The sequence below is a fragment of the Halichoeres trimaculatus genome, unplaced genomic scaffold (assembly GCF_033239565.1).
Source record: "Halichoeres trimaculatus isolate MK-OKI-2021-1 unplaced genomic scaffold, fHalTri1.1 fHalTri1_scaffold_4, whole genome shotgun sequence".
Lineage (NCBI taxonomy): Eukaryota > Metazoa > Chordata > Actinopteri > Labriformes > Labridae > Halichoeres > Halichoeres trimaculatus.
Genome location: NW_027437182.1, coordinates 18,686,910 through 18,708,045, shown reverse-complemented (window position 1 = coordinate 18,708,045; position 21,136 = coordinate 18,686,910). Strand labels below are relative to the sequence as shown.

Genomic DNA, 21,136 nt, shown 5'->3' with positions numbered 1-21,136 from the left:
TGCCGGTACAATAAAGAAACACAAAACAATCATATTTACAAAGATGGAATAAAAACATTCTACTTCACAAAAATAAAAAGGCAATAAGATCAGTATATTTAATTTAAAGGACTTCAGAAAAACAGGATGGGGGCTGTTGCAGAGGTTTGTGGTGGTTCCTGCAAAGTGTGTCATGCATTTTAAACAGAGGGAGATTTAAACTAACCCTGAGATGTAGAGGGATTGGAGAAAATGACATCCAAAGACAATTAAAGTCAACTGTTTTGGGGGAATTAGGAAAAAGGATTTACTTCAAAGCCTGCCAAAATGGTGCAGCCGGAGTCAAGAAGGTTCAACAAATGAGCAGGATTCAGAAAAAGTCATGGAAGAAGAGTAATAAAAAGAAAAAGAAAATCCATGACAGCCACCACCTTTGTCTTCATTGTCACCATGAGCAGAGTTGTAATCATCAAGTGCATACTGTTTTCTGAAATGTTCCCCTGGAAAGAGACCGCATTTGAAGTGACATCAGTCTTTTCTTTGGCAGAGCTGCTGGGGATGGAGTTAAAGTTTCAGCAATCCTATCTGGGAAAGCACAGCGCTTATTACACGGCTCAATTTCCAATTCTCTCACAGGTACGCACACAAACACACACTCACTCACTCACACATGCACACACACACAGAATGCAAAATGAGGCCGCAGCACAAAACAATCTCCCAGACAGGCTCAGTGATACAAAAACACATAGACAAAAAGGAAAGACAGCTATTATATGAGGTTAGAGAGGGAAAGTAGTAACTATTCATATGCTCCTTTATAAGGAAGAAACAACAACATCTTTCACTCCATTAAAAGGACTTGAGTCTCACAAACAGTGATGGTAATCTCCATCACATTACATGAGGCTGATGTGTGCTGAAATGGAGAGGCTGCTCGGCGGAGGCAGACTCTGGGCCATTATACCACCCCGGAGTGTGGAGCTATAATTGCAGAGGGAGACTACAATCAGGTACTGCGTTTGTCTCTGCTCTAATCTCTGTATACCCTGCCTGGTCCTTTTCATAAATACAGAGCTGCAGTTCTGGTCCAGCCTTTCATCTCACTGCTCATGGGGAGTCTTTTTAGTCCAGATCTGTCAGAATATGAACCACAGTTTTTGTGCTTTTATAGATAAACCCCTGGCAATGCCGATAAACCTGAAACACAGCTGACCCTAGGCTCAAACATCCATTATGATGAGTATTTCTACTGTACTCGCAGTTTATTCCCCTCTGACAACCTGACAGGGCAACCTTTGCACCTGATGCCTTGTTGTGCTGTGCCCCTGCTGTGATTCTGACATTTATAGAGAGGGGAATAAAAGTTTGTCTAAGCAGATAAGCACACAGTTGGCAAGACATTTGAGTGTACAACGCACAGCACAATCAAATTCTTCCATTTTTACGGTCCCTCTTTGACCCAAATACTTCATCTTTGATGTGGTGGCTGTAAAGCAGGCTATTATGAGTAAAACTGGGTTTATAGGTGCCTAGGAAACAAAAAGCTGGCCTCGTTACAAAGTGGACTTCAGTGCATGATGCTGGGAGCTGTGAAATGCAGGATAAGCAGGATTATTTGACTGTCGTGCGTCACATAGTTTCATGTTTGCAGGGAAGTACAGTACAGCGCTTGTTCAGATTAAGTGCAATAGTACTTAAAGATAAGAAACAAACAAACAAAACAATCAGTTCTTTGTGTTCTTAAGTATTTGGAAAAGATTGAAATTCATTTCCCTTTCAGGTGCGCCCAAAAAGAATTTGTCCATTAAGAGCACCTCAGAGATAAAACTGAAGGCCTGTGCCTGGATTCATGTCTTTGTGATCGAGCGAGAGAGCAAGCAAACTGCCCTTGGGATGAAGATAAAAATATGTTTTTCTGAGGCACAGTTGTCAGGGCTCCTACTCCAGAATGTACTGATAAGAGCTTAAAGTTTTACATTCATTCAAAATAAAACATCTTCTGTGGATAAACAAAACAATCTGACTTTGGACAAACTAGCAAAGAGAGTTTCAGTTTTACAGTAATGGCTGAAGGCACACAAAACACAACGACGCAAGAGGAAAAAAAATGTTCTTAATTTTCGCTTCTGAAAAAAGAAAATGCTGGATTAAGGTTCACCAGAGGGTGGTTCGAGGTAAGGGAGTCAGATAATCAGAGGTCAGAGATTCCCCTCGTCTAGCATCTTGTTGACCCCGTTGCAGATCCTCTGCAGGTGAGCGCGGTAAACCTCTGAGGGCCCGTACAGAGCAGCCAGGAAGTCACAGTCAGCGAAGTGATTGAACACGTGGTTGATTCGCGAGTGGCTCTTGGCTGTCAGGTGGCGTTTGATGGCCTGATGCAGTAGTTCACGGCAATCATTCAAAATGGCGCTCATGACGCGGCGGTCAAAGGTGAACTCGATCTGGTGGAAACTGACCGCCGTCATGGCCAGAGTGTGAACTTTCTTCCTGTGAGACGACAGGAGAGAGAAGAGGCTGTCAGTTCCTAATTCTGACTGGAGCAGCAGAGGGAAGTAAAAATAGAAAGTGCTGTCTTATGGTTTTCTTTTGAAAAGTTTCACAACCCCCTCCCTCCCCATCAGTTATAGGATTGTCCTTCACAGCGATGCATCTTCATGCTAACATAATCACCATTCTCCATACTGTGCACTAATGTCAGCTTCAAATGCCTCCAAGCTGACTTTGACTATTTTTAGTGGGTAATACTTGAACTGATGTGAAAGACAGTTTCCTTAATTTGCCTCCATCAGCACACAAAAGTACTCTTGGGTGCAGATCTCTCTTCTTATAGCTCTTAACTTAGACCAATGAACAATATTTCAGGACAAGTTAAAACATAATAAAAGCTTAAACGGGGCTGTGAGGAGTTTCTAAGTGATCTTGCAAAAGTCTCCCTTCTAGATATATGCCTGAGCGTAATCCACATTTTACAATGAGATTATCAGCGCCAATATTACAGGTTACAGTTTATTTCAAAAAGCTATTCCTTTGCCTCTTTGATCTGGTCGGGCAGGACCGGATTGATTTACAGCACATCAAACTCTCCATGACAACACCACGCAGGCTGACAAAGTTTAGAAGTAAGAAGAAAGACCTCTGTTTTTCTCTGCTAAACACAATTTCTGTGATTAATTTTGAAGTGATGGTGGACACAGGAGCCTAACTGTCAGACAGAAAAAGGACAGAAAAGCAGTGACAGTGTTTACTTGTTGTCACGTTAGCCTACAGATACGTCAGAGCACCTGGCTGACAATAGCGCTTCATGTAGCCGGCTACTACAATGTTTATCTCGTTGACACATTTCAAACTGTAGCGCTACGTAGCTGTACTGATAAATACTTAACCTCAGCGCGTCGTATCCAGTAAAAGGTTGTCTTAAACAAAGAAAATTTGTTTCCATCTGATCTCCATTTAATTCCAAAACAACACAAACACATACCTCGTTCCAAGTTATCATGACAGTGTAAGTTAGACTCTGGGCCAGAAGGTGGCGAGGCAGTCCAATTAAAACAGATCCTCCCCCTAGTATCTTTAAATTTAAACATGCTGAGCTTATGTTTAACCGTCCTAAGTCAAAGGATGACATGATCGCCAGTGTTACACTTAAAGCAAGAAGCAGGAAGCAATTAGCCTAGTGCATAAAAGTGTACATGACCAGGTCCAGGTAATGGCTACTGCAATAATGCTTTACTACAAAATGTAAACAAGCACAGGCTGGAGGCTGTCAGGTTAACATGGCATATAACCATTCAACCAGAATAATGCACTATACGAACAAGGGAGACTGAGGGCTAATGAGGCTAGCTCTGCTAACATTAGCCATAGGATTCACCCACAGACTCCTACACACCCTCCCCTTGTCCAGCTGTATGAATACAAAGAAAAGAGTTGGGATATTGTTTGCCTTTATCAATTGGACAGCTGAAAAGAGGCAGGACGCATTTTCAACAGTGAGGAAATGAGTCACTTTGGGGAAATCCCTTTTACCAACACCTTAAAATATCTCTTTATAAACACACAGCGTTAACACAGCCTTAAGCCCTAATATCCTGACTGCTAGCCTGGATTAGGTGACTGTCTGACCTTGCAACTTTAACCATATTTTGACTTTGGTGTATTAGCTCTTTATCATAAGAACTTGTCACAAACCAGTAGAAATGACATTTGACATTTAAACCTGAAAAAAGGTTATTCTTTCTTTTTGTGTGCCCATCAAACAAAAATAGTTTTAACAGAAGTACTTAGCACTGTTTGGCTAGTAGTTGCTTTTTATCTTAAAACTGAACTAGGTTAAACCAAGCTGAACTAAGCGAGGTAAGCTAAGCTCATCACCTCAGGCTATAGTTTCCGTTCACAGAGCACAGACTTGAGTTAACTCTCAGCCCTCTCATCAAATTCTTGGATATAAATGATATAGGAGAAGTATCTCCCTTGTAGGGATGGGTACCTTTCACATTCGAAACGATATGGTACCGATGCCCGGTACCTGGCAATCGGTACTGGTACTTAACGGTACCAATTTTTGGTACTTTTTTATGTTTATGTTTATGTGGTAAAAAATATAAATTTCTCTAATAATAAATATATATTTTTTTACAATTTAACATAATTATTCTCCAGTATATGACCTTGTAATGCTGTGTTCATGTCCATCATGGAAAATCGACTATTCTTTCAATCCCTCACTGTCACAAGGGCGTGTTTAGGTACCTAAACATGGTACTTTTTGATTTTATGTGAATCGGTGCCTGCTTCTTTTGACAGAATTCCGTTGGTACTAGGGCTGCAGCTATTAATTATTTTAGTATTCGAGTATTCTACTGAAAATCCCATCGATTAATCGAGTAATCGGATAAAAAACATTTTTGTTTAGTTAAAGAGCAGTTATTTTTCAAATGAAAATTTTTCTCTTTAGGAAATAGAATTTTCTGATACAGCATGTCAATAAGAGCACTTGCTTTGGTAGCTCCAAAATTTGTAAACACACTTTGACACATTTTTTGTGCCTTGTACATCTCATCAAATGTTGCTGACCCAAATGGCACCCGTTTCATAGAATGACCCATTAGTCTCCAAACTCCAGAAAAGAAGCTAGATTTGTTGCTAGTTGCTATTTTGTATAAGAGGTAGCTTGAGGGGTCTGAAAACTCTCTTAATATGGCCTCAGCTCTATTTGAAATACCACTCTTTGATCTTTTTAAAATTAAACGATTCCTCGAGGTGGAGAAATTTACTCGAGTAATTTTTGTAATCAAGTACCTGGAATCATTCGAGGAATTGTTTCAGCTCTAGTTGGTACCTATAAAACTACCTGATTCAGTACCCATCCCTACTCCCATAACTAGTTCTGCCCCTCACTATGTACCTGAAGTTGTCCACCAGGATCAGCTCCTCACTGTTGAACTGGTTGTTTCTGTAGAGCACTCCCAGCTTCACCACCATCTTGATCAGGTTCTTGATGATCTTCTGGGACTCTTTTCGGTTGCGTGTGTACTCCTTCGTGACGCGGTAGAGCTCGTCAAGCACCTCGCTGCTGGTGTCGTCGATGAAGAGGCTGGCCATGCTCTTCGTGGCCATTTTGCTCATCAGCTTCTTCTGCGCCTGCAGGGCCAAGCTCTTGGTGCTGAAGGAGTCCATGGTCGAGTCTGACAAAACAGAGGAGACAGAAAAAAGGAATCTGTTGGGTGCATTGTTGTTTTTAATGAAAAATGAATTATTGTGTTTCCCTTTATTCCTAAAAATGTTCTTGTTGTTAATTTTGTTCCTTGTAAAATGAACGGAGAAGGGACCACTGCTGAGGTGATAGCTCAGCCTTTCTCATCTCAAGGAACAAACATTAACACTGTGACAGCCGGCGATGTGTGAGGTTATTACAAATAACATCTACACTAATGCATTTTAAACTGCAGGGCCAGAACTGTCCCCTTTATTAGATAATGAGCCATGGCAGCTGTCAAATTAGTCCCAGCAACCCCCTGGCTCCAAGCCTACAACGTGGTTACACATAAATGTATCATAAGGCTCCGGGATTAAAGTCAGTTACAGCAAGACTGTGCAAAGAAGAGACAATGCAAAGTGGGTGTCTCATGCAGAGAACGCATCTGGAAGGAACAAGGTAGGTGTGTGTGTGTGTGTGTGTGTGTGTGTGTGTGTGTGTGTGTGTGTGTGTGTGTGTGTGTGTGTGTGTGTGTGTGTGTGTGTACAGTGTGTAAGAATGAGAGCAGGAGGCAGACAGTGCAAAGTCATTCACCACATATGTGTTGCTTGATTTATGTGTGATGCTGTTTCTTAGTGTGTGTGTGCCAAAGCAGGGTGACTCAGTTTCAGGCTGCGCCCACAACAGAGGTGCAGAAATAGTGGAGGTCACCGGCTTTCACTACAACTCCCCATCACCTTCAACAAAGGGGAAGATCCACAGCATGCCACATCATTTCAGCCGACGTAATGCATCCAGCAGGTCACTTTTGAAAGGTTTGTACTTTCTGTCGTTCATGGAAATAAATTAAACTATTTCCCAGAAAACTCTTATTCTAACCTTGACAATCTTCAAGGACAACCTGAGAGAACACGAAGAGAGGGGGCACAAAAACATGACCTCAACAACTGCTCTCCAAAAGCAGCACAAGAGAGGGGATGAGTAAGGGTAAAGAGTAGAAACTTTCAGTGAAATCCAGCTATTTCAAAGAATTGGTTCTATAAGACATTACACCAGATTAAGCAAGTAATTAACTCTGATCAAACTGAAACCCACAAATTTATGGAAGAATCCCAAACCAGGCAAACAATGCCTTTTTTTCTGCAAGATTTCTCATCAAATATCTGAAACAGTCTGGATTTCTCTAAGGAGATGTCCTCAGATTGCCTGCCTTGTTTGCAGAAATTGTTACTTTTGGCATTTCTGATGGAAACTTTTTAAAAAGCAACTTGTGATATTTGAGCATGTAAAACCAAATCAATGACTTATTCTTAACAGTATTGCAGCTATTAGATGAAAACATTCCTCATCACATCAAAGCTGTATTTCTCTAAGAGCATGAACACACCAGCATACACTGTCTATTTCACTTTACAAAACAAGAAAAAGAGGTGGCAGGACAGAAATCCAAGTAAGTGCAGTCAGGCAGGAAAAAACCTTGAGTTTATAAGAGTGTGGCCTATCAGATGATGAGAGAAACCTGCAGGATGGAGGCATTTAACCTCAATAGTTTTGATATCAGCAATTTCCCACACTAGGTACTGGAAACTGTCAAGGACTGACGGCTAACATCAATCACATGATGTTGTTTATGCTCTTCTTCCCGCAGTCCATCATTTGGGTAAAGTTCTTCTAGGAAACTGATTAATGTTTTAGACTTTGAGCTTCTTTTGCCTCTGATTTGATCATGTTTGACTTTCTTTTTTATCAATAAGTTGATCATTTTGTCTCTGAGCTTTTTGAAAAATGCTGCTCCACACAAATCAGTTTACAGTGAGGCAAAACAGAAAAGCAATGGGTGATTTAATAAACAGCTTAAAGCTTCTTTAAGGAGTTTTCTGTTGGTTATGAAATAGGCTGAAAAATAATACGGATGCCTCCTTTTGACCTGACACAGCGAACAAGATTTTCAGCAAGTACAGAAACAGTATCTCCATAAAATCAGTTTGAATGTTGAAAGACTGGCAGAGGGTAGGTTCCAGATGAGGTGATGAATCACACAGTGCTTACATTGCATTTTGTTTTACCTTTTCCACAGCAGGGTCTGGTTAAATAATACATTTGAATTTAGTAAGAGCTAGGAAAGACTTTTTACAAATGTACACAATCTCTGACCACAGGAAGTGCCAAAAGCAACGAAGACTAAGGGACCGTTTACACGACAATGGTTTTAGGGTGAAACGCAAATTTTTTGCTGCGTTTCAGCCTCGTGTTAACACGGAAACAGCGTTTCAGCCGACGTAAAATGCAAAGTTTTGAAAACAGCCTACAGAGTGGGATTTTTCTGAAACGCTCCCGTCACCTTTGTCGTGTGAACAGTAAGCCGGCGTTTTCAGTGGAAACACTGACGTCACACTCCACCTCGCAAGCGCACGCACACAACAGGACAACAGTACCGTTGGTACGATAGTCGCGAAGTACTTGTTGTGTATGTGCTGCTCAATCTGCTGTATCTGCTGACTGTCTTTCAACAAAATGTGCATCTGTTGCTTCACTTTTTCACTTAGTATTTCCCAATACACCAAATGACCGGCTCCCAAAAGCAGCTTCTGGATGAGACAGTTATAGCACCACCTACAGGCCTGGCATGCTTACTACAGAGTTTTCAGTCCATTAGCGTTTTCGTGTAAACGCAGATTTTTTTCACTGCGTTTTAGCGTTTTCAGATGAAACATTGTCGTGTAAACGGGGCCTAAGGGTCCCTCATCAGTGATAGACTGGTTATTGGCTGGGCTGATATTCAGCATTTTGAGTCATATTGGCATCAACCATTTTCTTTTAAATCCAACGACCATTAAGAAAATATAAACCTGGGTTATTTTGGCTCTAATGCAGCCGTGTCTCTCCTTCTGCAGTCACTACACTGTCTCCAGCATTGTCCCACCTACAGTACCATCAAATCAGTTACATGCAGAACCATGACATGGGTAACAGCCAATCAGCAGGTGAAGCTGTGCATGCACAGTACTCACACACACACACACACTGCGGAGAGGAGAAAATGTTTTGTGGAGTGGAGAAGCTCCGTAGAGCAAATGTTTCAAAGGCAAGTTTAGGCAGCAGACACTTCCAAAATTGTAATAAACATCCCAGTCTCAGTTTTTTTAAGTTTTCATTTAGCTTTGTAAGACATGCTGCTGAGCCTGGGGTCTGTTTCATAAATATAGGCTTAAAGGTTTTTAAACGAAGTTAAGTGTTGGAGTTTGAATTATTTAAAATTTTGAGGCCAATATTTTCACTTTTACTAGAAATCAATATTGGCTCCAAATATCGGTTAACGGCCTCCTTGACCACTAATAATCGGTAACTGTCGGTATCCCGCAAAGGGATGGAAAATTTCAGGAAAGTTTCCTGAAAATTTCCATGGGAATTTATCATGGGAATATTGGAAACGTTCAGTGTTTTGTTGCCATCAAGTTAAATAATTTTTTTCTTTTTTTTTTTCTTGTTATGAACTTGAATATGGTTTTCAAAAATGATCTTGTTTGAAACAACCTGATTAAATGCATTTTTTTAATAGTGTGCCATGAATTTCATGTGCAAACAATTCCAAGCACATTTGATCATAATCAGCAGAGGTATGGTCTAACTTTGAGTAATGGACCCATCAAAGTTAAACTAACAAAAGCTCATCAAAATGTGCATAATTTCTTTTAGAGGCTAGCTACTTATGACACTGAGTTCTGTTAATTTCTGGAAATTCCCATGAAGTTTCCGACTTTGAAACTCCATGGGAAATTTGCAACCCTAGTTTCTCACAGAAGCTTAAATAAGAAAAGTTAGAGTTTCTTGGAAAGATGAAAATTGATGATTAATTTAACGACTATCAATAACATCATGGATATATTTGATTAGCGCTTCTGAAATAAAAAGTGTTTCTGGACATCTGGAAACATTTTATTTGCAAGTTTGCTTTGTATCTCATCTCTGCAGTCACAGTGAAATTCTCACCCAAGTATCGCACTGCTTCACCTCAGAGGAATAAATAAGCACTCAGCAGTCAGATCTTGTTTCTTGATATCTCAGAGAGTATTTCTACATGTGCTGTAATAGGTGTCTGCACAAATATCATTATTTTGTTTTTACTGTGACAAAAGTGTCCCAGCTATATCACAATAGAGGTTTAATCTCTCTACAATATCCCTCCACATGAAAGAATCCCTAAAGCTTTCCTAAAAATCTCTCTGACTGGCAGAGCGCTTTTCCACGTGCAGGCGGATAATAAAGATCCAAAGCAGGAGAGATTCTATTAGTGCAACAGACAATATGAGCGATGACATACCCCTGCTGGGTGACTAGTGATTTTTTTTTTTTTTTTTACTGTTGTTGGGACTTGAAGGCAGTATGTCTGCTGCTACAGTGTGTGACTTTCATTCCTCTCTTTCTTTCTCTTTCCCTCTGCAATGCCTCTCCAAGAATATCAATAAGACTCCTTGGAGAGAGTGTCAGCAGGATGCTTCCCAGGGAAGAGACACACGAGAGGAGAGGGAGAGCAAAGACAAGAGGCAGAGAGATGGAGACACAGAGGGCGGGTGTGTGTGCATGTGTGTTATAAATCAATCCAGAAACATGGGGGGAAAGTGTAGGTGTTTGAATGAGAGGTCATTTAAACACTGCCTCCTGCTGAATCTAGTTTACCTCCTCTTTCTAAAGCAGGCACTGGATGCCATGAATCAGGCCTTTTATCCAGATCACTTTGAGATCCTCATCTGCTGTTTCCTCCTGATTGAAACTCTAAACTTGCCAAGCTGCACTTGTTACAGAAAACCCTGCCCTGATGCAATGTGTGTGAAATGGATAACAAGGAGGAAGACACTAATGATCACACTGAAAGAGAAAAAAAAACTTGCAATCTCTCTTCGGTGTTTCAGCAATGACTGAAAACAATCACTTGGTCCTGCTGTCACCCTCTAATCACAGCTCAGGACCTCAAGAGGACAATCACCCATCGCAAAACACTTAGGGGAAGTCTTCATTAACCGCCCTCTCTTCCTCTCTTTCTCTGTGCCCTTCCTGATGGACGTGTAAGAGTTTTGAGAAGTGCAAATGGATAATGTGCACATTAAGATGAGCAACCCTCTTTCTCAGATTGGAGGGTGATTTCATAGTGCTCATTAAATCCCCCTCTCTCGTCAGGGACCAGAGCCATCAGAGCTGTCAACTCTGTCGCCTGCAGACAAACAGCACAAAAAAAAAGAAAAGAGGAGAAGAAGAAGAATGAGAGAGGGAGGAGTGTTTTGCTTTCATACAAACACTTCTAACACAGCGCTACTCGAGATTGTCTCTCCGAGGTTTCACTCCAGGCTGAAGGGTGACACCAGCACTCTTAAGGATGGGGCGAGATCCTCACGGTGGCCTTCACTTCCACCCCCCATTTCACCCCAAAGCAGAGAAAACTAAAGGCCGTGAGGGAGAGGGTCCTTGAGAGACAGGTGCTCACTGTGATGAAAAGGTTTTCAATCAAGGGATCTTTTTTTGGGGTGGGGGGGATGACTTTGCAGCATGAGAGTGGTTAGTGCCAAATCTAAATGGCCTGTGAAGTCCTGTGCCCAGGGACCAGGCTGGCCAGCTCTGACACAGCGTCTCTGCAGAATTTATAGGAGGCAAAAAATTTAACGGATTTAAGGCAGAACAAGACATGACAGCAGCAAAGCCTGCTGAGTGTTTTTTTTGCAGAAACATAAAAGCCACAGCCAGCACCGCATGCAGTAATCGCACAAACCGACATCTGCATCACTGATAGGTCTGCTTTGCTGAGCAGCTGAAAATGAAAAACAAAGACAGATTGCGGTCGCCAACAGATCCCCGGCATAATTACAGCAGTTAGACGAGCTACAAAATCATCAACTGGCTTAGAAAAAGCCTGCGTACAGTCACTCACAAAGACATAAGCTGAGCAAACAAAACTCCTGGAAATAAAACTGGACTGGTGTGGGATGGATGTCTGATGACAGTGAAGCAGCCTTGGTGATGCATTCAGGGACTCTCACCCTCATGCAGGTGCAGACGGCCCTGTCAACCCTGCGTGACAGCCCGGCTGAGGGATTGAGGTAAAAAAGAAGCTGTGATGACGAAGTAATAACCCAGCTGTCCTCTCCAGTCCTTGGAGGATTATTGAAGCTGGGTCAGTTGAAGCCAGATAGGCCCTTTATCTGGCTTTAATTTGCGTGGTCTCTTTGAATTTCAGGGCATGCAGAGGCTGATGCTTGCATTGGGGACATTTCAGCCAAAAGCTTTTCCTAATTCATTTGGGGAAAAAGGGAAATGCGTGGGATGACAACTCCCACTGGCTGTCGTTTTCATTTAGCGGTTTAACAATGCAGTCGTTGTGGAGACCTTTGAGACTGATGCAGGGAATATGGGCTGTAAAAAAATACGTCTACATCTTGTTGTTACCAGTCTGTTGGAGAGCAGTGTGGTGGATGGAAATGTCGGCCTGACTCTGGATCAGTGCACCCATTAGGCCCAGACTGAAATGTCTCAGCAATATCTGATCTTTCTGAAGTATGGCTCAGACATTCAGGATGAATTGTTTTCACTTCACAAAAATTCACACGCTACATTTTCTGTTGACTTTAATAAAGGCGTACACATGGAAAATAAAATACACTCAATTCCTTTTAGCCTCAGCTATGGTTAGGTTATGAGCTAGCTGGCATGCTTACAAAGTGCAAAACTACTGTTGTCACTGAAGCCATTAAACCTGCTAAACTACAGCATGTTGTCATTTTCACTGTCAGCACTGAAAAGTGCTAACGTTAGCATATAGCTTAGAGCACAACTTCCAACCAGTGCCTCACACAAGCTGATTACTGTGCACTGGGAGTTTTCATCTTGTAAAATTGATTTTGGATTTTTTTATTCCTAATAATTTGAATAAAAACAGCACAATGTCTTTATGCCTTAACTTAAAATGAAACAGCCTGCAGATTTCTGTGTGACTGCGTTTTTATGGTTCCTTTAAAGGCAATAATCTTTTTAAAGGGCTTATTATCAGGAATACTTCTAAAAGAGGTGAAAATCCAGGGCAATCCAGTGTCCAATCCAATGTCTGAAATAACAATTTTTCTGACAGCTGCTTGCAATAAAGATGCTTCTTGCATTGCAGTTACATGTGTCTGTTTTACAAATGAGCAATGAGATTTAATGCATTTAAACTTTCGCCTGTCATCACTCCTCTTTAAATATCAGTGCATCATGTCTTACAAACTGAATGTTGCTACATTTGTTATTGTTATTGACAGTTATTGACAGTTATGGTGTGAAAAAATCAAAATCAAAGTTTGAGGCATCTGTCCAACACAAAACCTCTGCCCTGAATCAGCAGTTTGGTATTTTAGCTTGGATTTATCAAACTGATGCAAGACACAAGCAGCAACTTTTGGTGAAGAAAATTGAAGCCAAAGTCAAAGTGCAAATAGACGTTACACCCTGAGTGTCAACTTCAGGCTGGCTGCTAGAGTCAAGAAATCCCAGTTAGGTCCCTAGGGGGGTACCTAACACATCTGAAACGATACGGTATCAATGCCCGGTGCCTGGCAATCGGTATTGGTATTCAGCAGTTCTTTTGTGTGTTAATGTGGTAATATTTTTTTTTTTCAGTGATAAAATCTCAAAGTTTTTCAATTTAACATATTTGTTTCTTAATAAATAAACTTGCAATGCTGTGTTCATGTCCAGCATGGAAAATCGCCTTCTCCTCCACTCCCTCACAGTCACAAGTATGCGTTTAGATGCTAAAACATGTTACTGTCTGATTTTACATGAATCGTTACTTGGTACTAACCTAGCAGAGCAGATGGACCTGCCTGATTCAGTTTCTGAACTCCTGCAGGTCCATCTTGCCAGGCTCCATTGACCAACGATTTCACTCAGTTAAATTCTGACCGGCCCAATCAGGGAAGAGATGCGGGAGCTGTGGGAGCAGCGTAAGTGACGAGAAGACGTGACGTCAGTACACTTTCGTACTTGTCAGTGTTCCTTTGATTCTTAAGTTAACTCTACAAAAACAGCAGCAGTCGTCTAACGCCATTATCACAACTGTTTCTCGTGTTCCTGTAGTTGTTCGTCAATTGTTTCTCAGCAGCGGCAAACATAAGCTACGTCATACCGTGGCTTGATGTGGATTGGTCTGTGGTGAGTGTGTCAATCAGAACGGTCGTCCAATCACCAGGTGCTGATTTTTTTTGAAGGTCCTGCCTCTGAAAACAAATTAGAAGAGCTGCTACCCAGATGGACTAGTGAAATATTTCCGTGGCGGATATATGAAACTGTCCGTATGGCGTGTCAGGTTAACGTGGCACTACAGACAGAATAAAAGTACCTAATTCTGTACCCATCCCTGTAGGTCCCATGTTAGATTGGCCATTTTTACACCTTGTTTATAGATTTCAGTTTGTACCTCATTTGTTTTTTTTAAACACTTAACAAATTAAAAAATAAATGTTCTCAACTGGGGCCAAGATGAGTCAACAGACAGGTGGATGCTGTGTAGCTGTTGTCAGGAGGCAAAACGCTCACCTCAGCTGCACCTCTTTGTGTCTGGGCTGTTTTAAAGTCAGCTTGAGTCCGAATTGGTAATCTGGTCATCTACAGAGCAAATGAAAGCACAGGAGTGACCTGTAACTGCTAGCATAGGTCTTTAACATCATTAAGAAGAAGATGATGGATCAGACACTTTGTAGACGTTTTGGACATTTGACTACACCAGCTGTGTTGATCAAGTTGCAATCATCAAAAAAAGAAAAAAAACTAAACATCTGTTTTGATTTCATGGAGACTGTGTACTGGGACTACACATTGCTTCTCTGTGAGATCCATAATAAGAAGCTGTGAACCACTCGCTCAGACTGAAAGAAAATAGAGTAAGAAAATTCATCACAATTTCAAAGGGCTTAAGAAGATAAATTAAAAGTTCTTGTTTTATCTTGCAAACAGTCCCGAACCCTAGGATGAGGAAATTAATTTAATATTCAAAACAGAAGCCGACAATCCTCATGGTTAAGAAGCTGAAAACAGCCCGTGATTGATTTTCTGGAAATGATTTTCAGTTGATGCCTCTGTTGATTCAGCAACCAACTTATGAAGCCAAAAAGGAACCAGCTACTGCAAACTGCTCTGAGATTCCTGACATACTATTTACATGAAGATATGTTGTCTTACAGCTTCTCATTTTATGAATAAATCCAACCTGGTGTGAGTGTGACATTATTTTCCTGGAGGGGCCATTGACTTGAATCCAGGATGCAACCTCTGCATCCATTACACACACGTCAGTCAGGCTAAAGCTGAGGTGTGACAGGTGAGAATGAGCCAGAAATCGGATACACCTGTAGCTTCCACCTACGCTAACCCGTGCCATCATGCTACATGGGGAAGAGGACGCCACAGCACCCGAAATACCAGCTCTGTGATACCTGCTGCCAATCTAGACAGCGTGCTAGATACTGATAACAGTCCACATAAGGAAAAAACCCAATAAAAGATGTGTTTCAACATGCTCTTGGCCACCTCAAGTTGCTAAAAAGGCTCTGGCAGAAACGGCAGAACTTTCCATGACACATCGTTTTACAAGTGATTGGTTGATGGCAGCAGAAAATGTCACGACTTTCATTCTCTTCAGGGATCAGTAGTCACATGGATGGGGCACTGTGACCCTGACAGAGACGACTCCATCAGCAGAGAGGATCTTCACTGCTGGAAGATGGAGGCGATTACAGAGAACTGCTCTGTATTTGTAGAGATTGACTGCTCTCTAGCTCTCTGAGCGGACATAAATCATACCTGAATCATGAGCTAAACAACACAAATAACCCCAATTATCTGCCCTCAACATAATGAGTGTCCAAATTACATCTCCCTTTTCTGACAGCGGTCATTTTTTTCTGCCATGCACATAACATAACCTGTGAGTTTATCAAATATACTCAGAGTGGATAATAAGGCCTCTTTTTGATTTCACTCTTTCACTTTTTTAAAACCATGATTCAGAGGTTCAAGGCTCACATCAAGTGACTGAGATGACTCAACCAGACGATCCCTGCCTAGTGCTCCTTCTTGCCTGCTCCATCCTGTTGTTTCCTGCCACTGGTTATGATTGAATGCAAGATTACATTAATGAAATAGCGCAAAAGCTATGAAACGATCACAAAATGCTCACTCTTATTTTTTCTTTACCTAATTTTCTAGGGTTGTAATACAGAAACAAATTGGTTGCACCTCTTAAATCCAGGGTGATAGGTTCAGAATACTAATCTGTCTGACAATCATCCAGACCAAAAATGTTTGAGTTGGTGTGTTAAACAAAACAAGCAAACCAACAAAAAAAAATCACATGTCTGATGTTGGAAACTGCTCATTTCTAGTGCTTTTTAGAGGTGTTCCACTGCCACCTAAAATCATGTAATCATGCAAGTTTAAATTACCATGTGAACAAGCCAGTTTTTCAGTGTCCAACAGTAGAAAGCTAGCAGAAAGTGTTATATGAGCCAAAGCTAGAAATTTGCCATCATTTAGTGATTTTTTTTCCTGAAACAAATTTTGGATTGAAAATATAACCAGACAGGTGTTGTAGGACTCAAAAGTATCAGCTAATCCTTCAGTCTGGTTATTGGAATCAGCGTTAAGATGAAAAAAATACCATCTGACAACATGTAGTGTTTTTTAACAGCCTCAAAATATGACTTCAGTTCATACGTCTTCAGAAAACAGTTTCCTGGAAAACCCCAGATGATGTCATCCATTCGCTTGTTTGGCCAGCAGATGTACTGTTAAAGGACAAAGAAGCAAACAGACTCATCTAGAGGCTGCTACTAGGAAACTGTTGATCATCTTTAACTTCTTTAACAAATAGGTTAATCAGAGTAGTACTATTTCTACTGGTTTTAACAATAGATAATTGCATGTATGTTCAAGGAAGATTAACTCTTTTGTATTCAGTATAAGTGGTTTTGTATTTGGTTGCATTGCTGTAACCCAGCAGTTTTTAAGGCAGATGAAACAATACAAAGACTTTCTATCAAATCTCCTGCATTGACTTAAATGAACTCGTCGTTGACACAGTGCCAAGAAAAACTAAACATAATAAGTGTCATAAAGGTTCAGTTTATTGCAGGACGGTCAAGTTAGATTGGATGTTGCTGTACTGTGTACACTCTCTGAACATATTGTATTTGCTTTGCTGCCTTTTGGTTGAACTCCCATGAGTAAAAGGTAAATACAAAGTGAGAAGTGTTTGAGAAGCAGGAAGCCTGCAGAACCACTCCCTGAAAAAAATAAAAGCCTTAGAAAAAGTTAAATAACTAACTAATAGAAGCCTCTTAATGATGACTCAAAGACTCTCAGATGTCATTAGAGTTAGTTCTTGTCAGAGAGCCTTAAATCAGAAAACTTTTCCCCCACAGAACCTGCCCAGCTGTATGATATAATCAGTCTCCACTCAGAGAAACAATAGACAATCCTGCTGGTTATATAAGGTACATCCGTGCTTTGTGTTCAGAGAGGACAAGTAACCACTCAAATGAGCACGGCTACTGGAACCACTCTACTGTTAGGGAATCAACAGCAGGATTTCAGGACAAATGAAAGCAGCAATTCCATCCTTCGTCAAGTTTCATGGTGTTTGTCTCACTCTTCCTCCTGAGATGTTGCATAACAGAGGAGGTACTGCCTGCTAACAAAGAAAGCCAATGCTGGGAACAGTGTGTGCGTGTGTACGCGTTGACAATCGTATATGTCAGGCCCTTATGTGTTTGTGCAGTCTTCTTTTTGTACATATGCTCATCTGGTTCAGCAGCTCTGACATGCACACCATTATTGCTTCTAAAACGAAAACAAGACATGAATGTGATCATGCAGGTTTAGGATAAAATAGTGGATCTTTGTATGATGTGCTGTCTCTCTCTCATCTTCCCACACAGTCGTCCTCTGTGAAGATTTGTGCAGATCTGCTGAGAAAGGAGGCAATCAGTACCTCCTGCTCACACATCCTGCCCAGTCCTCCTTTTTTTTAAACAGTTTTCTCAGATCTGCCAGGGCCCACTGCAAAATTAATAATTAACACATCGCTATATAATGGATCGCAGATTAATAATTCAGCCTGCCGATTTGGACTAAAATAGACCCGGGGCGAAGGGGAGCAGACTACAGTGCAACAGGTTGAGGCGCAGACGTGAGACTGGGGAAAGAGGCCAGACTCACAGCAGATACGAAGAGCGACAGTGGCTGTGAGCTGATGTTTTTAATTCTGCACCGCCAGTCAGCGTTGCGCATGTATATGAAGATTGGGAATACAGGAGCTGCTGTGCTGCCTGAGGCTGAGCCAACACAACACTCACTGACAACATTTGCTCAAGCAATGAAAATGTTTCACGCTAACATTTTCATATCTGCAAACATTAAGACCAGTGCACCCTGAAATGTCCATGCTTTAATTACACATTACTGAAACTACCACAAGTATTTTAACTGCCCTGCACATAATACATGGCATAGTCAAGGTGCTAACTGGTGCTTGAGCTATGACTGATGTCTGAGCCTATGACATTTTAATTAAGGCCACCATAAGAGCAGCGACCATTATAACTAATTTTATTCACTTGCAGCCCAGAGAGTGTAATTTGTTAACTCAGTATGTCAATTGAGTGGAAAATATCAGTCTGAGTGGCTGCAGTAACAGCAGGGATGGAGATCAGTGAAAGCACAGGGGGGGCCAATACAAGAGGACAAGGCTGTGACTAATAAATGACTCAAGTGGGATCTCAAATGAGTCTAGTCCAATGGCAGATATCTAAAGCCTTCACCCTCTCCGTTTCAAACAATGCCTCCATATTCGCAGGTCAGGCAGCAATGCTCTTTTAGCCAAGGCCACATGCTCAGAGTGTTTTGGGTTTCCAGGGAAACTGGAGGCCACCTGCGAGCTGGGCTGAACTTTGCAGCCCCGTAAAAGCGGGTCAAACACCTCTCCTGTCTTGTTGGTGAGTTTCCATGGATCCCCCTCAGCAGGACTCAATAGTGTCTCTAAGCATTAGTGCTGCAATTTCCAGCTCTGTCCTTACTAATGCTGCATGGGGAGTGTCTGGCAATGTGACTGTATTGTCCTTTTCGAACAGACACGCAGAGGAGGGATCTGCAGCAGATACAGTTTCACTGAAATATACATAGAGCAGGCTTACCAGCGTCTACTTAATCCTACTGGACAGTTATTATTATTTCCTGTCATTTAGAATCACATTGTGCTTCTGCTGAAACAATAATAAAGCTGTTGTGAGGAGCAAAGCTATGATTAATGATGAAAAGCAAATACTCATTAAAAGCAGCCAAGGATGAAATCTACAACAAACTGCCTTTAATTGTTCTGCTTCACTGTAGTCCACCTTCACTGTTTTAATGCTGCCTGAGGCAACAATTAGCATCCTTTTCAGGTTGGATTTTTTTTTTTTTCATTGGTCATCAAACTGGTCGGCTGATCCTTCGTCAAAAAGTATCAAAAGATACATCCCTGTGATCTGAGGCTTAATGTAGTGCCCTTAAGTTGCTTGTGTGGACACAGTAGGCGTGTATGTTAGAATTACATTAAAGGAGTTTCATATTTTGATTGTACCATCTGATATCATCCATAACAGTTAGCCTTTAGATTGTTTCACAAAGGGTCTAAAATATAGGTTCTTCAGTACAATACATTATGGAGCCTATGCGCTCTTATGCAAATTGTCAATGATTTAACCTGAGGTCTTTCAACTGATTTAACAGCGGGGAAATCTTTGCCATATGTGCACGTTTGTAACTAACAACTAATCAAAATACTCCAAACAGTTTCTGTGATAAGAGTTTTGAACCCTGCAGAAGCTCATGAGGCAGAACAAAAGCCACAAAGGAAGCCCCTGTATCTAAAAAAAGTAGATCCAAAAATGGAAAATCACATCACCACTGATACTAAATGATAACAAAGAGAGGCAACACCAAGTCCTGACCCAGGACCGTAATTTGTTTGACATGTCTGTTGAGGCAGTGCATTATAATGTGAGCTGCTACCTGCCAGAGCCCCGGCTACACAGTGCAGCCATTCATCCAGACTCAAGCCTCGTCCCGGGGCAAAGCTTTACAATGTAAACACAGCAATGTGTTACAAAACATATCAGTGTTTGCAAAACATATGTCTTCTGCACCCATTTCAGTCTGGGCCGGATAAAGAGTGAAACTAAGAGGAGGTTTGTTAGGTGTGAACTCCAGCAAGATGAAAAGCATTTTTCAATCTACTTTCTTTTTGTTGTTCTTGCACATTTTCTCAGTGATTCATGGACTATAAATCATGTAGACTTTCATCAACAACCACAACAACTTAACACAAGATACTATAAAATATTCTCTCAAAAGGTCACATGGTGATGTGTGTTTTGCATGGGGTAGATATTGTTTATGTTTAAACTTTATGAAAACTCACATGATGGCTTCTGATAACCAAAAGAGCCCAAACTTCTTTGCTGTCTTCTTTGCCTGAGTGACATCCTTTAGTTTTATCTCTAAACATAATTAATAATAGATGCTAAAAGGCACTGGCAAGCTAATGAATTGCCTATCACATTAAGTCAATAACTCATAAATCACTTTCATTTCTATAATAACTGTCCATTATGGTGTACAATGGCGCTGTTTAGCATCATAAACTGAATCCCTTTTGTTGCCAGCTGCTGCTAAAGCTGTATTTGGATCACGTCCTGGCTGATGAGCCTGAAACTACTGACTTCCGCTAAATTTATTTGAGAAATCTATTAAAACAAGACACGTGACCTCTAATAAAACAAAATAAAAAATAGTTTATCACGTTTAATTTTTGTTGGCTGACCATGAAGCTGCTCTGTGCTGACAAAGGGGATTTGACCACAGGCCTATGTTGATGAAGGTGGCCGTGTGTTTGTATGTTGAGATGTTTCATTAAAAACTGCTCGACCGTTAAGATCAGCCGGTGAACTCACCTTTCTCTCAGCTCAGTGGCACACTGGTGTTGTCAGCCTACAAGAAGACAAGGTAATCTGTACAAAAATCTCTCAGGTCTTCACATCCTGGCAGAGCAGGGAAAAGTCGCTTCACTGCATGTTTGTTGGCTTGTTTTGTTGGATCTCGATAAGGGGGAAAAAACACGTCCTCCTCTTGCTGTTGCCTTCTGTTCTGTAGCCGTGTATCAGGCGCAGATGTGTAAATTATTGAAAGAGTGTTTTCTTCTCTCGGCTGCAGCGAGATCGGTTACAAGAGTTTGTTGTAACCGGATTCCTCCTCCTCCTACTCGTAAAAAAGTTTCAAACTTGAGGGGGACCTGCAAACCACAGATTGATGTCGGTTTGGGCCAATGAAGAAGCATCAGGGGGAGTAGGCCAGCCCAATCAGGCCAAAATAAAGCCCCATTTACAGCCAGCACATTCCCTG

General features: G+C 41.3%; 1 protein-coding gene across 1 annotated transcript; it reads right to left on the bottom strand.

Annotated features, from left to right (window-relative positions):
- On the bottom strand, window positions 1-21,136 carry tnfaip8l1 (tumor necrosis factor, alpha-induced protein 8-like 1). Its single transcript, XM_074668263.1, has 3 exons — window positions 20,689-21,136; window positions 5,387-5,666; window positions 1-2,469 (listed from the first exon to the last, which is right to left on the bottom strand). The coding sequence occupies exons 2-3, from the start codon at window positions 5,656-5,658 to the stop codon at window positions 2,181-2,183; spliced, it is 561 nt and encodes a 186-aa protein (XP_074524364.1). The 5' UTR covers window positions 5,659-5,666; window positions 20,689-21,136; the 3' UTR covers window positions 1-2,180.

What these genes read in the sequence shown, in the direction of transcription:
- tnfaip8l1 (XM_074668263.1), bottom strand. Translation starts at nt 5,658, where the DNA reads ATGGACTCCTTCAGCACCAAGAGCTTGGCCCTGCAGGCGCAGAAGAAG. An exon ending in ATCCTGGTGGACAACTTCAG is followed by an intron (nt 2,470 to 5,386) that starts GTACATAGTGAG and finishes GTCGTCTCACAG; the next exon opens with GAAGAAAGTTCACACTCTGG.